Here is a 21,957-nt window from a genome sequence, read left to right on the forward strand (position 1 = left end):
GCTTTGATTTGCCATTCAAGGCCACACTGCAGAAGCTGATATAGCTTTCGTCATCTGGGCTCTTATTTCACAAGGCCTGTGAAATAAGTATCCTGCAATGAGCAAGGTCATGCATTATACCCTTCTTAAGTCTTTTAGAAAAATCCAAGCAATATACTTGAGACTATTTGAAGGCTTTACTTTATGTATGTGAGACAGGTATAAAACCTATGATTGACTCATTACTGTTCATAGCAGGGGTGCACACAATCCATCCCTTGAAGCCTGAGACACTGCTGTGTGTAGCATTTTCTTTTCCCTAACCTGACTTACTCAGCAGCTAATTATCAAACCATTCATGAGCTGAGAAAACACACACACTGCAGTGCTGTCATTCTCCTGGACAGGATTTGGACTTCCTTCTTCTGAATGGTAATGAGATAAGGGAGTAGAACTGTGATCATCACAGAGATGGCTGGAGAAAAAGTGTAATGTCCTGGTGATCTGACAGAAAGTGACCAAGTGTTATGACAGGTTGGAAATCTGCTTCTGTGAAGGCCAGCACCAATGTCTATAAAGGGATGGCTAGCAGAAACGAGAAGGGTTGGCCATCTGTACTAATGTCTAAGCTTTCTTTCCCCTCTGTACCTCTTCAGAAGCAGTGTTAATGTACCTTTTTACAGTATAAGACAAAGTAACTCAAGCCTTATAACAATATACCACAATCACAATATTTAGCATTGGAATCACAATAAAGTATTGTATATCATTAAGTCTGAGAACCATCAGTATCAGGCTTGATCTGACTCAAATATGGTACTCTTGCCAGTAGTTTCAGGTGAAATCAAAATGTTTAATTTTGTTTAATAAAATGTAATTTAATTCAAAAATGCATTGCAATTAAGAATGTCTCATATATTATTGAATTACAGTGAACTATAGTGCCTTGCAGAAGTAATCAGCACCCACCCCTTGAATTTTTCCACATTTGGGTCTGCACTTACACATGTGAATCCTTTTCTTGCACATACATCTTGACAAAAGTGCTCAAATTCTGTCAGATTGTATGGAGACCTTTGGTAAACAATAACAATGTCTTGCCACACATAGTTAATTAGACTGAGGTCTGGGTTTTGTACTCCAACAAGCCTCGTAGGCAAACTGCAAATAGTATTTCTTATGGCTTTTTCTTTTTAGTAATGGCTTTCTTCTTGACACTCTTCTATAAAGTCAACTTTGTGGAGTGCCTAGCTTGTGGCTGTCCTGTGAGCATATTCTCCCATCTGAAACGCTAATTGATAGTTTTTACCAGAACTTGGTCCTGGACTTCTTTTGATAGTCTGTTACGTGTATTTTTAGATTTCTAACAGTTCTCTGGGCCCTTTTATGTGCATTCCACTAATTATTTAACTTCTGGTGGCAAGTGGTTACAACAGAACTAATTTAGGGGTTTCACAGCAACAGAGCTGAATATTTATGTGATCACAGCTTTTATGTTTTTTATTTGTAAATACTTTTATGTATTTGTATTTGTATTACTATATGGTCTCCACTGAAAGTATTGGAAAGGCAAGGCAGTTATTATTGTTTTTTGCTATACACTAGATGAATATGATACGAGAGATCAGAATTTCAGCTTTCATTTCCTAATATTTACATCTAGATGTGTTAAACAACTTATAACATGGCACCTTTTGTTTGGGCATAGCCAATACAACAATTTGGAATGTCCTGAAAAAGAAAGAAACCACCAGTGTACTAATAACCAGACATGGAACAGGCAGTTGATGAAAAAAACATTGTGAGTGCTGTGAAGGAAAACCCAAAAACAACAGACTACATCAACATCAACTACCTGGAAACTCTGCTCTGAATGTCTACTCTTGGTTTGAGCCCAGTTCCACCTGTGAAGACTGAATTTGTTGTTAAAAAAAAAAAAAAAAAAAAGATAAACTTACATGAAGACCAGAGAGTTGTCTATGGGAGAAAAACCATTTTGCAGCTGAGAAAAGAGGGAATATCAGTTAGAGCCATTGCACGAGCATTGGGCATAGCCAATACAACAACAGAATGCCCTGAAAACCACTGGTGTACTAACAACCAGACATGGAACAACTCAGCCAAGGAAAACAATGGCAGTTGATGACAGAAACATTCTGAAAGCTCTTAAGAAAACCACAAAAACTACAATCAGTGAGATCATCAATAAGCTCCACAGGGCAGGGGTGAAGGTATCACAATCCACTGTTCAAAGAAGACTTTGAGAGCAGAAATATAGAGGCCATATCACAAGATGCAAAGGCCAGTTTGGAATTCACAAAGAAATACAGAAATGAGCCACAAAAGCTCTGGAACCAAGATTAGCCTCTACCAAAGTGATGAAAAAAAGTGGTGGAGAAAGAAAGTATCTGCTCATGATCCAAAACATACAAGCTTATCAGTCAAGCATGGTGGAGGTAGTGTCATGGCTTGTGCTTGAATGGCTGCTTCTGGAACAGGCTCACTTTATTGATGATGTAACTCATGATGGTAGCAGCAGAATGAATTCAGAATTCTACAGAAACATTCTGTCTGCCAGTTTACAAGAAATGCATCCAATCTAATTGTGAGGAACCTCATCATGCAGTAAGACAATGACCCAAAACACACTGCCCACATTAGGGGGAAGCTTTTAGACTGGCCAAGTCAATGACCAGACCTTAACCCAATTGAGCATGCATTTTAGCTCCCGAAGGAGAGACTGAAGGGAGAAACCTTCCCAAACAATCAACCACTAAAAGAAGCTGTGGTAGAAGCCTGGAAAAGTATCACAAAATAAAAATGCAACAGTTTAGTGATTTCACTGGGTCATCAGCTTGATGTAGGTAATGCAAGCAAGGGATACAGTATACAACCAAATATTAAGTGTTATTTACTTTAATTAACCTTAAGACTATTTTTCTATACTGTTGCTCACCAAAATATTGGGTGTCAACCCAGAAGTCTTATAGTATTATAGGCTATTTTGTGTAAATGTTTTTAATCCCAGTTATGTCCCTTTCGATTTCAGGGCATAACGATGCAAAATGTGGAAAAGTTCAGGGGGAGGTGAATGCAAGACACTGTATTAGAATTTCAAATATGCAGTGCTGTGAAAAGGTATTTGATTTCTGATATGATTTATTTTATTTTTGTGTTTATCTCATACTAAACAGTTGTAGATCTTCAAACGAAATACAACATAAAACAAAGGCAACCCGAGTAAAACATACAATACAGTTTTTTATTTATTTAGTTGTTACTGTGCTGTCACTGTTACTGTGCCCTTGGAGGAATTTTGGAACGTCGGCCATTTCTGGGAAGGTTCACTACTGTGCCCAGTTTTTCCATTAGGAGATAATGTGGCCATTTTGAGTTCCAGAGACTTTTAAATCGTTTTGTAACCCTTCCCAGACTGATATATTTCACATTTCTTCCTCATAATTTCTGGAATTTCTTTCAATTTTGGCATAGTGTGTTACTGGGTAAGACCTTTTAACCAACTTCATGCTGTTGAAAAAGTTTTTAAGTGTTGATTTGATTGAACAGCATTTGCAGTAAATACGCCTGGTTGCATCTACTCCAGCTGAACACCATTATGAATGCAGTTTCGTAGTTTTGGAAAATTAGTAACTGCGGTGGCAAATACATTCCACATAGGCCCAGTTGGTTCTGGGTAATGTTTTTTGCTTCAATAAATAACTATCATTTAAAAACGGTATTTTGTGTTTACAGAGGTTGTCTTTGTTTTATCTTAGATTTTGTTTTAATTTCTGAAACAATTTAGTATGAGATATCCACAAAAACAGAAAAAATCAGGTATATACTTTTTCACAGCATAGTACATAAAGGACACACTATCAATTTCTTGTAGACTGAGCGGTTTCAGTCATTTTAGTAATATAGTTTTAGTCAGATATATCAGAATAGTTTGTAAATTATATAAAAGAGAGAGCAAGTATTTGTTTTGATCTTGCTAAAAAGCTGACCTATCCTGTTGTGGAACTTAATGATTAACATCTAAGCATTTGTCTCTTTTTCACTGTGGTGGACACCCCAGGCTCAATGGGATGGCCTGACAGGACGGATTGTCCTTAACAAGACTGATGGACTGAGGAAAGACTTTGATTTGGACCTCATCAGCCTTATGGAGGAAGGTACAACAAAGGTGAGGCAGCTCAGTTAAAGCTCTGGAAGAACATTTTTAGAGCTTCTGATTGAACAGTATTTGGACCGATGGATCATTGATAGATTTGTTTAAATACAGTCTATTCATTACATACTTCTTTTTGTATGGCAATCATGATCTAATGTACCTTGTTATTCCAATATGAGATTTAAAAATGTACGTAATTTACAGTCCCTCCAAAAGTATTGGAATGGCAGGACCAATATTTGGTTGCATATCCCTTGTCTTCAATAATTGCATCGACCCAGCAATCCACTGACACCATCAAACTGCTGCTGCTAAATGCTTTTCCTGTCTTGTACTGCAGCTTCTTTGAGTTGTTGTTTGTCTTAGGGGGTTTCTCCATTCAGTCTCCTCTTCAGGAGATGAAATGGATGCTCAATTGGAAGAGTGTTTTGGGTCATTGTCTTGCTGCATGATGAAGTCCCTCCCAATTAGATTGGCATGCATTTCTCTGTAAATTGGCAGACAGAATGTTTCTGTTGACTTTTGAATTCATTCTGCTGCTACCATCATGCATTACATCCTCAATAAAGAATAGTGAGCCAGTTCCAGAAGAAGTTGTGCAAGCCCAAGCCATGACACTACCTCCACCGTACTTGAATGATGAGCCCGTATGATTGAATCATTAACAGATCCTTTCTATCTCCACACTTTGGCCTTTCTATCACTTTGGTAGAGGTTAATCTTGGTTCCTGAACTTTTGTGGCTCATCTCTATATTTCTTTGTGAATTCCAATCTGGCCTTCCAGTTGCTACTGCTGATATGTGGTTTGCATCTTGTGGTATGGCCTCTATATTTCTGCTGTTAAAGTCTTATTTGAACGGTGGATTGTGATACCTTCACCCCTGCCATGTGAAGGTTATTTATGATGTCACAATCAGTGGATTGTTGTTTTGGGTTTTTTTTAACAGCTTTCACAATGCTTCTGTCATCAACTGCCATTGTTTTTCTTGGCTGACTTTTTCCATGACTGGTTGTTAGTACACCAGTGGTTTTCTATCTGTTTCAGGGTATTCTGTTATTGTTTTGGCTATGCCCAATGCTTGTGCAGTGGCTCTAACTGATTTTCCCTCTTTTCTCAGCTGCAAAATGGTTTGTTTCTCTCCCATAGACAACTCTCTGATCTTCCACTAAGTTTATCTTTTTTAACAACAAATTCAGTCTTCACAGGTGGAACTGGACTCAAACCAAGGGTAGGCATTCAGAGCAGAGTTTCCGCAAAAAAAATTTGGTGCCGACCAACATGTCCGGGAATGATAAAGTTTATCGGACAAACTAGAAAAAATCCAGTCATCTCATTTCGGTGTGTAGTTTGCACTGTAACGTTTTGGAATGTGCATAATATATGTGATTTTGCCGGCAGGGCCGTGGTTGAGCGTCAGCTGTGAATGGAGTGGAGGTAGGGTTGAATCGGCAGGTAAAGCCAGAGGTTTGTCCGCTTATAATACACGACTTTGGGCTTCTTTTTGTCTGAGGTCTCTTGGAAAAATCACGGATCACATGTTGCAGTTTTTTGGGCTTGTTTTAAAAAATATATAATTGCTTGTTAAGAAAATCTGACAAACAACTTTTTTTTTTTTAACTTTTATGGTCACTATTTTCCCCAATGCACTGACACTGTCTGCTCACAGCCTCACAATAATATCAGTGCTGTAGTGCATTTCACCCTCCCACAATTATTACAGGTTATTATAAAAAAAGAACAAGCATATAATACTCAGATATTCTAATAGTACTTATGGTTGTAATGTAATCTCCTTTTCCATCTCTCCAATCATTTTGCTCACAGGTGATCAGAGATGAGTGGATAGTGCCTGTCCTCCTATAAGCTTTGTTGCCGTTTGATGATTTTTTTTTTTTATTAAATAAATTCTGTTTTTCTTTTTAAACTGCAAGTGGTTTCAGTTTAATATGTTGCAGGCTCATTTATTGAGGCTGTTTACACTGAGGCCGTAACAAACAATAATTATATTGAGCTTGTTTTGGGCTTGTTTTTGTGGATGCAGTTGCTTATTTGTCTTGCACGACTTGGCAACACTGGGTAACGAGTGAGTCTGACCTGTGTTGGATAATCCAGAGTTTACTTGTGTGTCTATCTGTGCTTTCAGAGCCTCGTTACTAGTGTTTCTGTTTGACTGTATTGTTGAATGTATGTACATTTGTTTATAGTCATTTATTTCTTAGTTACTTTCTAAAGTTTTTTTTACAAGTAAAAAAACTAGCAGTGTTGCTCTGAAATCTATGGTTTTATGGTGAAAGATTTATCCTTCATTATCTTTCAGTAAAGCATTGGCACAATCATCTGTAGGAAATAGGAAATGCAATTGGAAATACAGTTTGCAGTTGCTTTTGAAAATTGTCCGCAAAATACTTCCATAATTCCAGTACTTTCGGAGGGGACTGTATGTTTCTAAAATAATATTTTTTATTCATTTATTCATGACTCAAAGTGATTTGAATGCAGACAGGAATTGTTAGAGAAGGTAATTTCAGAAACCTTGTTTATTTGCTTACTTTTCAAAAGCATGTAGGTGATGGTGCACCACGTCGTACAAAATTGTGGACAAAGGTCTGTTGTAGTCTTGTTTTGGTGTTTCAGTTCTTAAACAAAATATCCCTTTCCCTGAGTCATCTTCCTGTATAAAAATTTCCTCATAAATTTCCAACACTGATTATCCCTGAACTCTCACAGGGATAAAGCACAGCTGAGATTTTGGAATATGTAAGCTATAATTAACGGCACTGATTACATTTTATGTACTCAGAGTAATGAAAAGCCTCCTCATTTGTCAATACTGAATTCTTATGAACCAATATATTTCTGAAGGTGGCTCTAACACAAACACAGTTAATACAATGGCAGATGTTTGGGGAGAAGTGCTAATTTATTTATAGAAATCCCTGGAGGGAAGCAGTTCTGTATGTCATACACCATGTTTAAAGTAGTTTATGGTGCTGGTAATGAAGACAGACAGACAGATACAACCCCAATTCCAAAAAAAGTGGGACGATGTGTAAAATGTAAATAAAAACAGAATGCAGGGATTTGCAAATCTCGTAAACCCATATGTTATTCACAATAGAACATAGAAAGCATATCAAATGTTTAAACTGAGTAAGTGTACCATTTTAAGAAAAATAAGGTCATTTTGAATTTGATGGCCGCAACACGTCTCAAAAAAGTTGGGATGGGGCAACAAAAGGCTGGAAAAGTAAGTGTTACTAAAAAGAAACAGCTGGAGGAACATTTTGCCACTAATTAGGTTAATTAGTAACAGGTCAGTAACATGATTGGGTATAAAAAGAGCAGAGTATCTTATCGAGGCAGAGTCTCTCAGAAGTAAAGATGGGATGGAATCTGGATGGAAGCATATGTTGTGCTAAAACCTGTACAGTATATACCTTTCAGCATCGATGGCATCTTTCCAGATGTGAAAGCTGCCCATTCCATAGGCACTAATGCACTCCCATACTATTAGAGATGCAGGCTTTTGAACTGAGTGCTCATAAAAAGCTGGATGTTCCCTCTCCTCTTTAGTGTTCTTTAGTTTACAGGACACGGCGTCCGTGGTTTCCAAAAATAATTTAAAAATTCGATTCACCTGACCACAGATTACTGCATTCTGATTGATTTTATATACACTTTACACAGCATCCCAAATTTTTTGGAATTGGGGATATATATATATATATATATATATATATATATATATATATATATATATATATATATATATATATATATATATATATACTTGTGACTTTCAGACTTTCAGCTGTTTGCAATGAGCAAATCAAACAAAAGCAATAGTTCAATACAGCAAATGCTTCAAGTGGATTCTCCAAATTCAAGTGAAAATGCAACTTATAATGACTTCTCCAGTTTCAAAATTATTCAACCCCGTCATGGCAAGCATCTTTAGTACTTAGTAGAGCACCCTTTTGCTGTTATGACCTGCTGCAAACGAGATGCATAGTTCTGGCAACGTTCCTGAGGAATCTTAGTTCATTCCTCATGAGCAATGGTCTCCAGTTCAGTAATATTCTTGCATGCTGCACCAGAGTTTTTCTATGGGGTTCAAGTCAGGTGACTGTGATGGCCCTGTAGAATTTTCCAGGACTTCTTCTGTAACCAAGCTTTGGTGTAATTTGAGGTTTGCTTGGGATCATTGTCCTGTTATAAGGTTCAGTGACACCCAAGCTTCACTATGCATTGTGTTGAACTATTTCAATTGCTTTTGTTTGATTTGCTCATTGCAAACAACTGAAAGTCTGTACATTTTGACAATAAACCTGATTTGTAATAGGGGTTGAATAATTTTGATTGCATCTATGTGAATGTAAATATAAATACACACACACACTGTATATCGTAGTTCAATCCTCAGTGACAGTCCTTTAGATGTCACACCTTCTTCTTGTTGTCTTCTTTCCACATTCCCCTTTGTTGTCTATAAAATTGTCATTCTTCTGTTATTGTCTTAAGTACTTTACATTCCCATATTTTTTCCATCCCATAATATGTTGGCTATGTTTCTTCCTGAGATGTATTCATTTTGCATTACTCATAGATTGGGGTGTGGAAATCATACACTGGTCTGAACTTGACTGAAAAAAGGGACAGCTCTAATAACGTCACAGATTCTCTGGTCAACAGAACGCTGATTGTTACCACAATTTTGGTAAGAATTTTTTTGTAGGGATTTTAATGTCTTTTCGTAGGAAATTAATATATTTTTATAAGGTGGATTTGTTGGGTGTTTGCAGGAGAACCCGTATGTAATGTATAAGAAGTCTGATAAGGTGCTTTATGGGAATGATCGCTTTGAAGGCTACTGTTTGGATCTACTGAAGGAGCTCTCCAATATTCTGGGATTCAGTTATGAAGTCAAGCTGGTGTCGGATGGCAAGTACGGTGCCCAGAATGACAAGGGAGAATGGAACGGAATGGTCAGGGAGCTCATTGACCATGTGAGGCACTCACACTAATAGGTCTCATTTACCAAAGCATTTTACCTTCAAGGACAAATGACTGGTGTAGAATTTGTGCTTAGTTGAGATATTCATTCAGACATTGCAGTGGAAATAGTTTTATGTAATTGGTTGAAATAAATGCAGATATATATCCTTCTTTGTTATTACTTTGACATCATATGACAAAATGCTGCTGCATAAAGCAGAGAGTATAATATAGTTTTAAAACGTGATTGGAGAATTAGTGTGCAGGATTTAATTAACTACATATTCTTGGTCTGGCTAATTGGACAATTAATTTAGCTTGCTTAAATAACTTGCCATAAGTAGATTGAAGCACATAATACTAAAGAGAGGACTTGTCTGTTGACAAAAGTTATAAGAAATCTTGTGATTCACCGTAATTTATTTTTTATCAGGTCTTCCATGACTTCCATGAATTTCGAAGTGCTCCCAAATTCTCACCTATCACTGTGCAGATCATCAGTCACTTGCATTCATGGATTTGTTTTACTCTAAATGATCAACCAACTGTATATTTTCTCTTCAGATTGCTGATCTGGCTGTGGCACCTTTGACCATCACTTATGTGCGAGAGAAAGTCATAGACTTCTCTAAGCCATTTATGACCCTGGGGATTAGTATCTTGTACCGTAAACCCAATGGCACCAACCCTGGAGTTTTTTCTTTCCTCAACCCTCTCACCCCAGACATCTGGATGTATGTGCTGCTGGCATGTTTGGGAGTCAGCTGCGTGCTCTTCATTATTGCTAGGTATATTAGGAAATCTGTATTCTACCACACCTTAGCTTTGGCATTTTGCTTCTTTTTTTATACACCAAACACTTAAAATCAAAGACCAGGCTTAATCAGGGAAACTGATTCCTAGAAGCTTATCAGGGACATAATAATAATAATAATAATAATAATAATAATAATAATAATAATAATAATAATAATTCCTTAGATTTTATATAGTGCTTTTCTAGGCACTCAAAGCACTCAAAATCTCCACAACTACCACCAGTGTGTAGCATCCACCTGGATGTTTAATACAAAAGCATGTACTCTTTCACATTGAAAGGGTTTTTAAATTTGAAAATGTTTCAAATTAATTTGAAAAATCCAGCTACATCTGTTGTCAAAATATGTTTTGTGTATCCTGTAGATTGTTAGGCAATGTAGCCTTTAAATTTCAGAGTGCTACTACAAAGTAATATCAATAATAACATTATGATAAATTGTCTTTATTATTGTGAGAGTGCAAGCCTTTTTGTTTTATTATCAAAAACCCGGTTTTAAAATTGACAGATATCCATCTTTCTATGGTTATAGAGAGAATTTATAGAATAAAGAAATCAATTTAAGACTACACACAATTTACATTTGGAAATCCAAATGTAATTACAAGACACAGCAAAATCCCCAGTGTTGAATTAACACTCTACATTGTTAATATGTCCAATTGGACACAAATTAACTCTGAAAGTGTTAAGTCAACACTCTGGGTTTTAATTCAACACTTTGAATTACCTGTGTAACTTGTTCTGTATTTCTAATGAACATATAATGTTCTCATAAGTTAGTATTGGCATGTGTGTTTATGTCTACATTTGCTTAAAATTATAGTGAGGCTCATATGCTGTTATTGGACATCCAGGATGAGGGCGCACGGTGGCTTAGTGGTTAGCACGTTTGCCTCACACCGCCAGGGTCGAGGTTCGATGCCCGTGGCTCTGTGTGTGCGGAGTTTGCATGTTCTCCCCGTGCTGCGGGGATTTCCTCCGGGTACTCCGGTTTCCTCCCCCAGTCCAAAGACATGCATGGTAGGCTGATCGGTGTGTCTAAAGTGTCCATAGTGTATGAATGTGTGTGTGATTGCGTGCCCTGTAATGGACTGGCACCCTGTCCAGGGTGTACCCTGCCTTGTGCCCGATGCTCCCTGGGATAGGCTCCAGGTTCCCCTGCGACCCTGAAAAGGAGTAAGTGGTTGAAGATGGATGGATGGACATTCAGGATTGAGTTTAAGCACTTATTAAAAAACTGTGAGTTTTTATTGAAAACTCACATTTATAGCACTCATCTCTATCACTCACAATTTCATTATAATACATGTGAATTAATCTGGCTACGAAACAACTTTTTTTTTTTACCTTTTTTTTTGCACCAGACAGTTCAGAAAATTAGGTCCCATAATGATGTCGTGTGTGGTTCCTCTACTTTGAAAACTTAATTATTTATATTGTGTGTGTGTGTATGATTCTCTTTTTCAAACTCCATGCAGGTTCACACCATATGAATGGTATAACCCTCATCCTTGCAATCCTTCATCAGATGTGATGGAAAACAACTTCACGTTATTAAATAGTTTGTGGTTTGGAATTGCAGCACTCATGAGGCAAGGTAGGAAATTAAAAATATATATTTTATATGAAATAAATATGTCTATTGCAAAAGCCAGTTTATACACTCACCAGCCACTTTATAAGGAACACCTGTACATCTGATCATTTATGCAGTTATCTAATCAGTCATATGGCAGCAGCACAATTTTAAAAAAAAAACTTTCAAATACAAGTGAAGAGCTTCAGTTAATGTTGACATCAAACATCAGAAGGGGGAAAAGTATGATCCTTGTGACTTTAACCATGGTATGATTGGTGCCAGATAGGCTGGTTTGAGTAAATTGCTGATGTCCTTGGATTTTCACACACAACAGTCTCTAGAGTTTACATAGAATGGTGCAGAAAACAAACAAAAAAAACATCCTGTGAGTGCAGGATCTGCAGGCTGAAACACCATGTTGATTTCAGCCATGTTGAAAAAAATAAAGATTTAGAAATTTGGTGTTGCAGCTTATTCAGCATCCTGTTGTGGGAGTAGTTGCAGTTGTGTGGGTCTTCCCACAAGCTCATAATCCACTTTTTGTCCAGATACTGTAATTTCTTACATATCCATAAGCCTTCATTAAAATGCATGTGTATCCATCAGTCCACTTGATATCTGACAGCTATGGTCAATAATGAATGTAAGAGATCTAACAATAAAATTTTAATTTAATGGCTAGCATTAGTGCTTTCACATGAACTATTCCTTTAAATATGGCATAGTATTTTAAATTCATTTGTTTTGCCTATCACACGATGGCTTAGTGGTTAGCACGTTCACCTCGCAGGGTCGGGGTTCGATTCCCACCGTGGCCCTGTGTGTCCGGTGTTTGCTTGTTCTCCCCGTGCTGCGGGGGTTACCTCTGGGTACTCCGGTTTCCCCCTCCAATCCAAAGACATGCATGGTAGGCTGATTGGCATGTCCAAAGTGTCTGTAGTGTATAAATGGGTGTGTGAATGTGTATATGAGAGTGCCCTGCAGTGGATTGGCACCCTGTCCAGATTTCCCCGTGACCCTGAAGGAAGGATAAGCGGTATAATGGATGGATGGATGGACGGATGGATGGATGTTTTGCCTATAAACCAACACAGTGTAAGGGCAGTTGTGTGTTGGTGTTTGCTTACCGCAGCATGCCACTAAACACAGCTGTTTGATGTAATTCATGAATCATAGGGTAACAGCAATGCCCCGCAAGTCAAAGGAAATTTCAAAGCCGAGCTAAAGATCACCAGCTGAGTCTGTTCTATCTGTCTTCTGAGCAGTCATACATGAAAGACATTACATTCTGAATAACTTTATATTTATTATATTCACACCTGAAGCCTTTTGATCTCACTTTTATGAGCTCATCCACAAAGTCTTCTTTGGCCCTAGCCTTACCCCAAAAAATGGGCCAAATTCCTAAGCTTTGTCATATTGTAAACAAAATAAATATCCTGGATATTTATCCACAAACCTTGTGCTGTAGTCTGTTGCAACCCTTGAATCCATGTATTGAGGCTGCAGTTAAAGCAGTTCTGGTCCCAAAGAGTGGTAGTGTTTTGAGTATGGTGGGGTCATGCATGAAACCAGTTCAGATGTGATTTTAACATCTGTCTTGTTTAATCCTATTACAAGTTGACAGCATTAAATTCAGGTTTGAACAGACCTCCTTGTGATCTGATCACTCAAACTAATTTTGGAGGTGGTCAGAGATTGTTGTGAATGACTATGCATCCTGGTACATCCCCTACAACATCAAGAGACATATGTGAATACCAGGTCTGAACAAGGCCATAGTAAAGGTAACAACCAGAATGTAGTCCTTTTGTATAGTTTCAGTTTCATAATTCCATGATGTACTGTATATGAGCCTATAATATCCTTCAATTTCCCAGCCATAAGATGTACATTTGTGTATGCACGTTACCATTTGGGTTAGTGCCACAGACTATGAACAGATCCGTTTTGAACTTGAAGTGAAGAATTGTATGCATACTGCTCTGTGCAGAGAGAGTAAATGAATTTTATTTTAATGAAAGTCTGTGAAAGCTGTTCTTTCTGAATAACCCTGGCTTGGGGTAAATCATTTAATGCATGTGATTGGCCACATGCTGCAACATAACTGCTACAGAACCCGCAGTAGTTCAACTCGCCTGGAGTAATTCAACTATGGCTGTTTTTTTTTTTACAGGTGTTTCGTTACAGTGTTTTTTGAGAAATTGGTTTCATCCACTGGATTACTTTCCTCAGTCCACTTCCAAACTGTAGTCCACTAGTTGACAACCCCTAAAATAGTACACATGTCTTGGAGATAGAATGCAAAACTCTCATATCAGTTACTGGAGCATCATATTACATATTATTAATATTTTAGTGAAATATATATGATACATATGTGAATTATTAGATATAGTATATAGCCAAAGGTTTGTGGACACCTGACCATCATGCCCATATGTGGTTCCTTCAAAAACTGTTGCCACAAAGTTGGAAGAAACTTTTTTCCCTTCACTGAAACTAAGAAGCCCAAACATGTTCCAGCGCGACAATGCCCCTGTGCACAATGTGAAATACATGAAGTCATGGTTTGCCAAGATTGGAATGGAATGACTAAGGTACTTGTGGCTGAATGAACAAATAACCACAGCCATGCTAAAATCTAGTGTAAACCCTTCCCAGGAGAGTGGAGTTTATTATAACAGCAAAGGGGGACTAAATCGGGAAAGGGATGTTAAAAATGCACATGTGGTTGTGATGGTCAGGTGTCCACAAACTTTTGGCCACATAGTGTATAGTAGTAGAGTCATGCAGTTTATAGCTAGGCAAAGCTCTTCAGTGGTTACACCTTCTTATTACAGTCGCAGTCAAAATTATTGAACCCCCATGGTAAATCAGGTTTATTGTCAAAATGTCAACTGTTTGCAATGAACAAATCAAACAAAAGCAGTTGAAATAGTTCAACACAAAAAATGCTTCAAGTGGTTTCCCCAAATTCAACTGAAAATTCAACTTATAATGACTTCTCCAGCATCTAAATTATTCAACCCCCTGAATAGAATCCCTCATAACAGCACAAAAATGCAAAACAGGTGGTGTCTCAAGCACACTTGATGCAAATAATCAAGGGCTTTATTAGTTGCACCAGGTGTGCTTGAGCTGGAACACATGAAATACCTGAACTGGGTTGAGTGTACACTACCTGGACAAGGCAGAAAAAGGAAGTTGTCAACAGCTGCAACCAGATTTTTGAGAAGGCAGGTTGTGAAAAACTGTCAAGTGACTGCAAAGGACCTGCAGCAAGATTTGGTGGCAACAGGCACTGAGGTTTCAGTGAGCACAGTAAGGTGCATATTAAACACAGAAGGTTTCCATGCCAGAACTCCAAGACGTACACCACTACTGACCCAAAAGCACAAGAAAAGTCGGCTCAAAATCATATAAATAAGCCACAGAAGTTTTGGGATTCTGTTCTGTGGAGCGAAGAAACAAAACCGGCACTTTTTGGCACAATGGATCTGCGGTATGTCTGGAGGAAATACAATGAAGAAAGAACACTCTGTCAGATGTTCTGGGGCTGCTTTACATCCTCTGGCACTGGAAACCTGCAGCATGTGGAAGGCAAGATGGATTAATTGAAGTATCAGGAAATCCTGGGAGAAAACGTAAATGGTAAATGGTGTATTTATATAGCACTTTACACTGTGTCTCATTCACCCATTCACACACCAATGGTAGCAGAACTGCCATGCAAGGCACTAACTTGCCATCAGGAGCAACTTGGGATTCAGTGTCTTGCCAAAGGACACATCGGCATGTGGAGTCATTCAGGCCAGGAATCAAACCGCCAACCCTACTATTAGTGGACAACTCACACTACCACCTGAGCCACAGCCGCCCCACATCATGCCGTCTGTAAGAAAGCTGAAGCTTGGGTGTCATTGGACCTTCCAAACAGGACAATGATCCCAAACCTACCTCAAATTCTACCAAGGCTTGGTTGCAGAAGTAGTACTGGAAGATTCTACAGGGCCATCACAGTCACCTGACAAAGAAAATCTCTGGTGGGATTTGAAGAAGGCAATTGTAGCATGCAAACTACCCAAGAATATTGCTGAACTGGAGGCCATTGATCTTGAGGGTAGGACTAAGATTCCTCAGGAACGCCGCCAGAAGCTGGTGTCTGGTTATGCATCTCGTTTGCAGCAAGTCATAACTGCAAAAGGTGCTCTACTAAGTACTAAAGATGCTTGCCATGAAGGGGTTGAGTAATTGTGAGACTGGAGAAGTTATTATAAGTTGCATTTTCAGTTAAATTTGGGGAAACCACTTGAAGCATTCGTTGTGTTGAACTATTTCAATTGCTTTTGTTTGATTTGCTCATTGCAGCTGAAAGTCTGTACATTTTGACAATAAACTCTTTGCAATGGAAGTTGAATAATTTTGATTGCAACTGTATGTGAAATAATGCTAGTATCAGTAAAGTAAGAGTTGGAAACATCAATACTAATGCTACAAATAAAAAAAATAGTAATCACAAATTACAGTTTGAAAGTAAATCAAGATGGTTATTAAAATGGTTCAATTAAATGGTTATTAATTTTCATGAATTATTTATCATTTTAGCAGTTTTAGTTTTGCAGGTCCTAAATTTTTTTTTATACGTGTTCTTATATTGCGCTGACCAGTGCTCCTACTTATTGTGACAGGGTCAGATCAGATGCCCAAGGCTTTATCCACCAGAATTGTTGGGGGGATTTGGTGGTTCTTCACACTAATCATCATATCATCCTACACTGCTAACCTGGCTGCCTTTCTCACTGTGGAGCGGATGGACGCACCAATCGATTCAGCTGATGATCTGGCCAAGCAGACTAGAATAGAATATGGAGCAGTGAGAGACGGTTCCACCATGACTTTCTTTAAGGTAAGATTTCACACAACAGGGTCTGTATATGTGCTGTGTTTCAGCATTTAAAAAATTGTGCACTAATTTAAGTAAGTAAGAGTCTGACAGAACTAAAATCCCCTTGAATGATATTAGGGGGTTTTTCTCAGGCCAAAGTTCCATTTCTCATATACATTTCTCTAGTGTATATGAGCTATATTTGTGCTGCTTACATAAAAAAGCCTACTTTTGTCTGCTTTTAAGGGTGGAGGTGGAGAGACAGAGTTATAATGAAGTGAAAGAAAGAAGGAGCAAAAAGAGAGAAAGAGCTGGCAGTAGAGACCCATGCTGAGGTCAGGAGAGCTAGCACAGCCAGTATGGGTTTATCCAGAAAAGATTAAAGACCATGATTACTGCTTCCTGTAGCTGATAAAACAGGGACATGTAGACGAACAAAACAAATTGAATCAGCTCAGAAAGATTCAGCATGCAGCTGTCCCACTTCTCCTGGCTGAGCTCTTGACACACACAGGCTTCATATCAGTGGCACATGGCCGTTTTTGCTTCATCCTGAGAGGCAGTGGGTATAATGTTATTACACATCAGCTGCACAGATCTGACCCACTTTATAATGTCAATAAGCTGACATTGATAACTACATAAACAGCAAATGAAACACAGAAAGAATTGCTCTTCCACCTTTAGAAAGTTTTAGTCCATAGCAACTTTGCTTTGCTTTTGTTTGCCTTCAGAAGTCAAAGATCTCAACATATGAGAAGATGTGGGCGTTCATGAGCAGCAGGAAGAACACAGCCCTGGTGAAGAACAATAGAGAGGGCATCACACGCGTCCTCACCACTGACTATGCCCTCCTTATGGAGTCCACCAGCATAGAATACATTAGCCAGAGAAACTGTAACCTCACTCAGGTTGGGGGACTCATAGACTCCAAAGGCTATGGAGTAGGCACACCTATAGGTAAAGCAGCTGATGGATTCAAGGACTTTAGATTTTTATTTAGTTTTTAAGGAACATGACTTCACTGGTCCTCAAATGTCATATACAGTTTCTATATTGTAAATTCTGAACACACAAAGCAAAACTACATATCATGAATATTTAACACATGAAATATTTATAAATTATTGGACTATTCATAAGTGCATGTACCTATTTTGCGAGCTTATCTGGTAAGATTTGTGAATAGTTCAATAGTTCAGCACATAATGTAGTAAAATTTTATTTTGAAGGTTTTTTAAATTTTGTTATATAACTTATGGGATAGTTTATGTCTACATTGAGTTTGATTTTACTTGGAGTATTTTTGGAGCTGAGAGGAAATATTTGAATAAATCAGTTCAGACAGTAATCCAGTTTATACTGCTAAATGTAAGACATTAATGGCTGTAAGCAGTTCCATTGTTTGTGAACCTATGCACTATGCAACTGAATATGTCCATTATCCTGTAACACAAGCTGCAGCATAATAGTTGTATCTTTTCCAGGCTCGCCTTACAGGGACAAGGTGACAATCGCCATCCTGCAGCTGCAGGAGGAGGGCAAGCTCCACATGATGAAGGAGAAGTGGTGGAGGGGGAATGGCTGCCCTGAGGAGAACAACAAGGAGGCCAATGCCTTGGGAGTTGAGAACATAGGGGGTATCTTTATTGTGCTTGCTGCTGGCCTCGTTCTCTCTGTTTTTGTGGCAATTGGAGAATTCGTCTACAAATCTCGCCAGAACAGCGATGTTGAGGAGGTGGGGATGGGAGAGTGTGTGTTAAATGTTATGTGTATGTTTATAGCTCACAGCTTAAATGATCTTACAGGTGAATTGTTGGTCTGTACATGCTTATGGAATATGTACAGGTGGCTTTACATGCTTACTTTACTATATTTTATTTAATTTTTAATTTTATCTCAGTAAGGGCTCACTTGTTATTTTTAAAATTTCATTTCCTTATCTCATTACATTCCCTTTGTGTGTTTTTATTTGCATGATTCCATTTATTTGCCCATATGTTTTGTGTCTTTTATCTGCAAGGCCTTCTGTTTCTATTATGGGGTTCAGTCACGGCAGCTGCAGAGACGCGATTCTCCCTCAATCACTGGCACATCCAAATCCACAGATTTAGAGAGTGGGCACCTTCTTGAGGATGACGTATGCTCCTTGCATTAATCACTACCACTCTTGCCTCAGTAGCTTTGGAAGGGGTGCGTGTGATCTTATTAATCACCCTTCCCTATGACCAGACCTTCCTCCACTTTTTACCCCAATTTTTTACCCCAATTTAATGTACATACACTGTCTAAAATTTATTTATCTGTGAATGATACCTTTAGACTCTAAATGTATCATTCACAGATAAATAATAGAGAATAATAGAGAACATTTAATATAGATTGACTTTTTTTTTTTAATATGGACTTCTCACTTTTGTGACATGTGACAGTTGCCCTGCCCTTTATATTTATATTATTTGTTACAGGACTGGCTGCTAATTAGCTGATTAGTTTGATCAATGTGTTGAAGCAGGGAAAACAATAAACTATGCAGAGTGTGTGCCCATGCATTGGCCACGTTTAGCTCAGATAAACAGGCAAGGCAATCGTCTAATCATAGTATATAAGGAGCCTCCAAAAAAAGGCCTAGTCCTTCAAGAGCAAGGATGGGTCAAGGCTCGCCAATCTGCCAACAGATGCATCAGCGAATAATCCAACACTTTGAGAACAACAAATGAGTAGAATTTTTGAGTAGGACCTTCTACAGTGCACAATATAATTAAAAGATTGAAGGAATCCAGTCAAATCTTGGTGCATAAGGGGCAAGGCTGAAAAACACTTCTGAATGCGTTTGATATCTGATCCCTCAGACGTCACTGTCTTAAAAACCGTCATGAGTCTTTAATGGATATCCTGACATGGGCTCAGGTTAAGGTTTCACTATGCAAAGCAGAAGCCATACATCAACACTGTACAGAAGCACCACTGACTTCTCTGGGTTCGGGCTCATCTGAGATGGACAGTAGTACAGTGGAATCGTGTTTTGTGGTCCGACGACAACATTTCAAATAGTTTTTTGACGAAACAGCCGTCATGTTCTCCTGGCCAAAGAGGAAAAGGACCATCCAAACTGTTATCAGCATCAGGTCCAAAAGCCAGCATCTGTCATGGTATGGGGGTGTGTCAGTGCCCATAACTTGCACATCTGTGAGGGCACCATTAATGCAGAAAGATATGTACACATTTTGGAGCAACATGTGCGGCCATCCAGAGCAGGACAATGGCAGAGGGTGTGGGTGCTAGCATGGCCTGCTGTCCTGTCTCCGATTGAGAATGTGTGGCGCATTATGAATCGTAAAATAAGACAATGAAGGTCACATATAGTTGCGCAGCTGAAGAAATGCATAACAGATGAATGGGGGAAATTCCACTTGCTAAACTAAACCAACTGGTGTCTTCAGTGACCAAACACTGTGATAAGTGTTTAAGTGTGATTAAAAGAAAAGGTGACATTACACAATAGTAAACAGTCAACTGTCCCAACTTTTTTGGAGTGTGTTGCAGTCATTAGATTTGAAATTAGTGTATATTTTCAAAGATAAATTCCCAAAGTAAAACATCAAATAATGTGTTTTCAACATAGTACAGGGTGAATTGAGTATTCAAATGACTTTTTTTTTTTTTTTTTTGGCATTTTCCATACTGTCCCAACTTTTTCAGAATTGGGGTTGTATAAGCAAAGCATTAGCTCTCTGCTTGTGGCTTTTGTGGCATAACATGTATTATTGTTGATAACAGGATAACACTTGTCTTTGTTGTCATTGAGCAAAAATAAGACCATGTTTTGCATCCAGCAAAGAAAATCATCTGCCTGTTATGTAGCCTTATTTCATTGTATAAATTCAAAGAATAGTCAGTTGTTTTCATGTATCATTTGTTGACATTTATATTCATTTTATCTTGTGTGCTTTTAACAAAATTATGTGTGGTAATTTACAGTAATGTGACATAGATTAATTGAGGTAATTAAAAGTTATTTGTTAAAACTGGAGAAAGGCATTAGACTGCATTTTACTCAGGAGCATAACAGTGTGTTGGCTGGAAGTTTTTTATTTCTTAAACAAAAGACTGCATGAACTCTAAACCATGAAAAGCACTTGCCCAAGAATGTAAAGAAATAAGGCGAGCCCTACATTATGACTTCAAGCTGGAATTGCACTTCTTCAATTGAAATATTAGATATTTATTAAGTTTCGCTGCAAGTGCCAAGCAATTTTTTTCTATTAACATGTCTGATGCTGTTTCAGTTATTCCTGCTTAGGATTTTAAGGTAAGGAGATGGCGCAGTGTTACTCTTTTTCAATGAGCACTCACTTGTGTCTTCACCTTCTTTTTCAGTGCATTTGTTTTAGCGACCTGATGGAGGAGCTAGGAGTCTCCTTCAGGTGCCACAAAGCAATGAGGAAAAGAAGAAGACCACGAGGAAAAGCAGTACTCACAGGAGTCTTATACAATTCCAAACGCTTCCTGAGGAAAGAAACTGTGGCCTAGGGAGATGGAAAAAGATCTGACTTCTAATGACTTGGCAAAGGATTTTAATTTGTCAATTGAATTGAATGATTTATTTCATTTTATTTTATTTTATTTATTTGAACATGGGCATAGTTTGTATATCTCACTTTGTGGTAGTGGAACACTTGGTGTAGTTGTTTGTACATGGAATTATTGAATGAAAATGGAGTGGAATCGGGAATACATCAGTTATTCCATCGTAGCATTTCTTGTGCCCAGTCCTCAGTTTTCGAAATAAAGAGGTTTTGCATACTTTAACCAGCACTGTCTTAGTCTATATGAATTAAAATCTGTACAAAGGTCTTGATCAAATGGCAAGTATTCACAAATGATATCATTTTTATTTCCTGGAGGGAATGTGAACAGACAATAACTGCACATAGACAGTGCCAAATGGAATTTGAGCACAAGCCATTCCAGACTCATTTGAACCCCTCTGTTTTGTTGTTTAGTTTCTGACAATTCAGTACATCCTCTCTGATATACACAATGCACTTCCCTATTCTACTGACCAGACTAGTGATGTTTGTAAAGCTCAGGGGCTCTCAACAGAGGTCAAAGATTAAACTGCCCTGACTTACTACCTTTACTGAAGCCCTGCGAAATGCACTCTTAAAAGCTTTCATTTAAAAAGCAATAGCTGTTAATAAGTCATCAGAAGAAGTGAAAGAACAAACTCTTTACTGTTATTATCATGATTATACAGCAACTTTTTATTTCAGTTAAAACCAGATGGTTTGGATATGTTTTTTTTTATTATTATTATTCTTAGTATGTACATATTTTGTTCTAATATGGCTCAACTTGAAAGACATGAAAAATATGATGGAAAGCTTTGAAGTTTTTTACTTTTTTTTTTAGCCGAAAGTCATTTACTTACATAGTATGGGTGTGTGTTCACACACATGCATGGTTTTCACATAGGTTTCCTCCATAGAAAACAAGAACTTCAGAGAGATGGAGAAA

The 21,957-nt window shown here is 38.0% G+C and overlaps 1 protein-coding gene across 1 annotated transcript in view; it reads left to right on the plus strand.

The window, feature by feature from the left end:
• The window catches only part of grik1a (glutamate receptor, ionotropic, kainate 1a), a 61,046-nt gene extending 39,527 nt beyond the window's left edge, over positions 1–21,519 (plus strand). Inside the window, exons 8-17 of the mRNA XM_047160856.2 lie at positions 4,058–4,165; positions 8,762–8,872; positions 8,958–9,161; positions 9,715–9,938; positions 11,449–11,567; positions 16,241–16,458; positions 17,172–17,397; positions 17,925–18,175; positions 18,461–18,630; positions 20,818–21,519. Of these exons, the coding sequence (XP_047016812.1) occupies positions 4,058–4,165; positions 8,762–8,872; positions 8,958–9,161; positions 9,715–9,938; positions 11,449–11,567; positions 16,241–16,458; positions 17,172–17,397; positions 17,925–18,175; positions 18,461–18,595 (1,596 nt within the window). The 3' untranslated portion in view covers positions 18,596–18,630; positions 20,818–21,519. The remainder of the gene's footprint in view (positions 1–4,057; positions 4,166–8,761; positions 8,873–8,957; positions 9,162–9,714; positions 9,939–11,448; positions 11,568–16,240; positions 16,459–17,171; positions 17,398–17,924; positions 18,176–18,460; positions 18,631–20,817) is intronic.
• Positions 21,520–21,957: the final 438 nt, after the last annotated feature.

Source organism: Ictalurus punctatus, chromosome 16 (genome assembly GCF_001660625.3).
Source record: "Ictalurus punctatus breed USDA103 chromosome 16, Coco_2.0, whole genome shotgun sequence".
Lineage (NCBI taxonomy): Eukaryota > Metazoa > Chordata > Actinopteri > Siluriformes > Ictaluridae > Ictalurus > Ictalurus punctatus.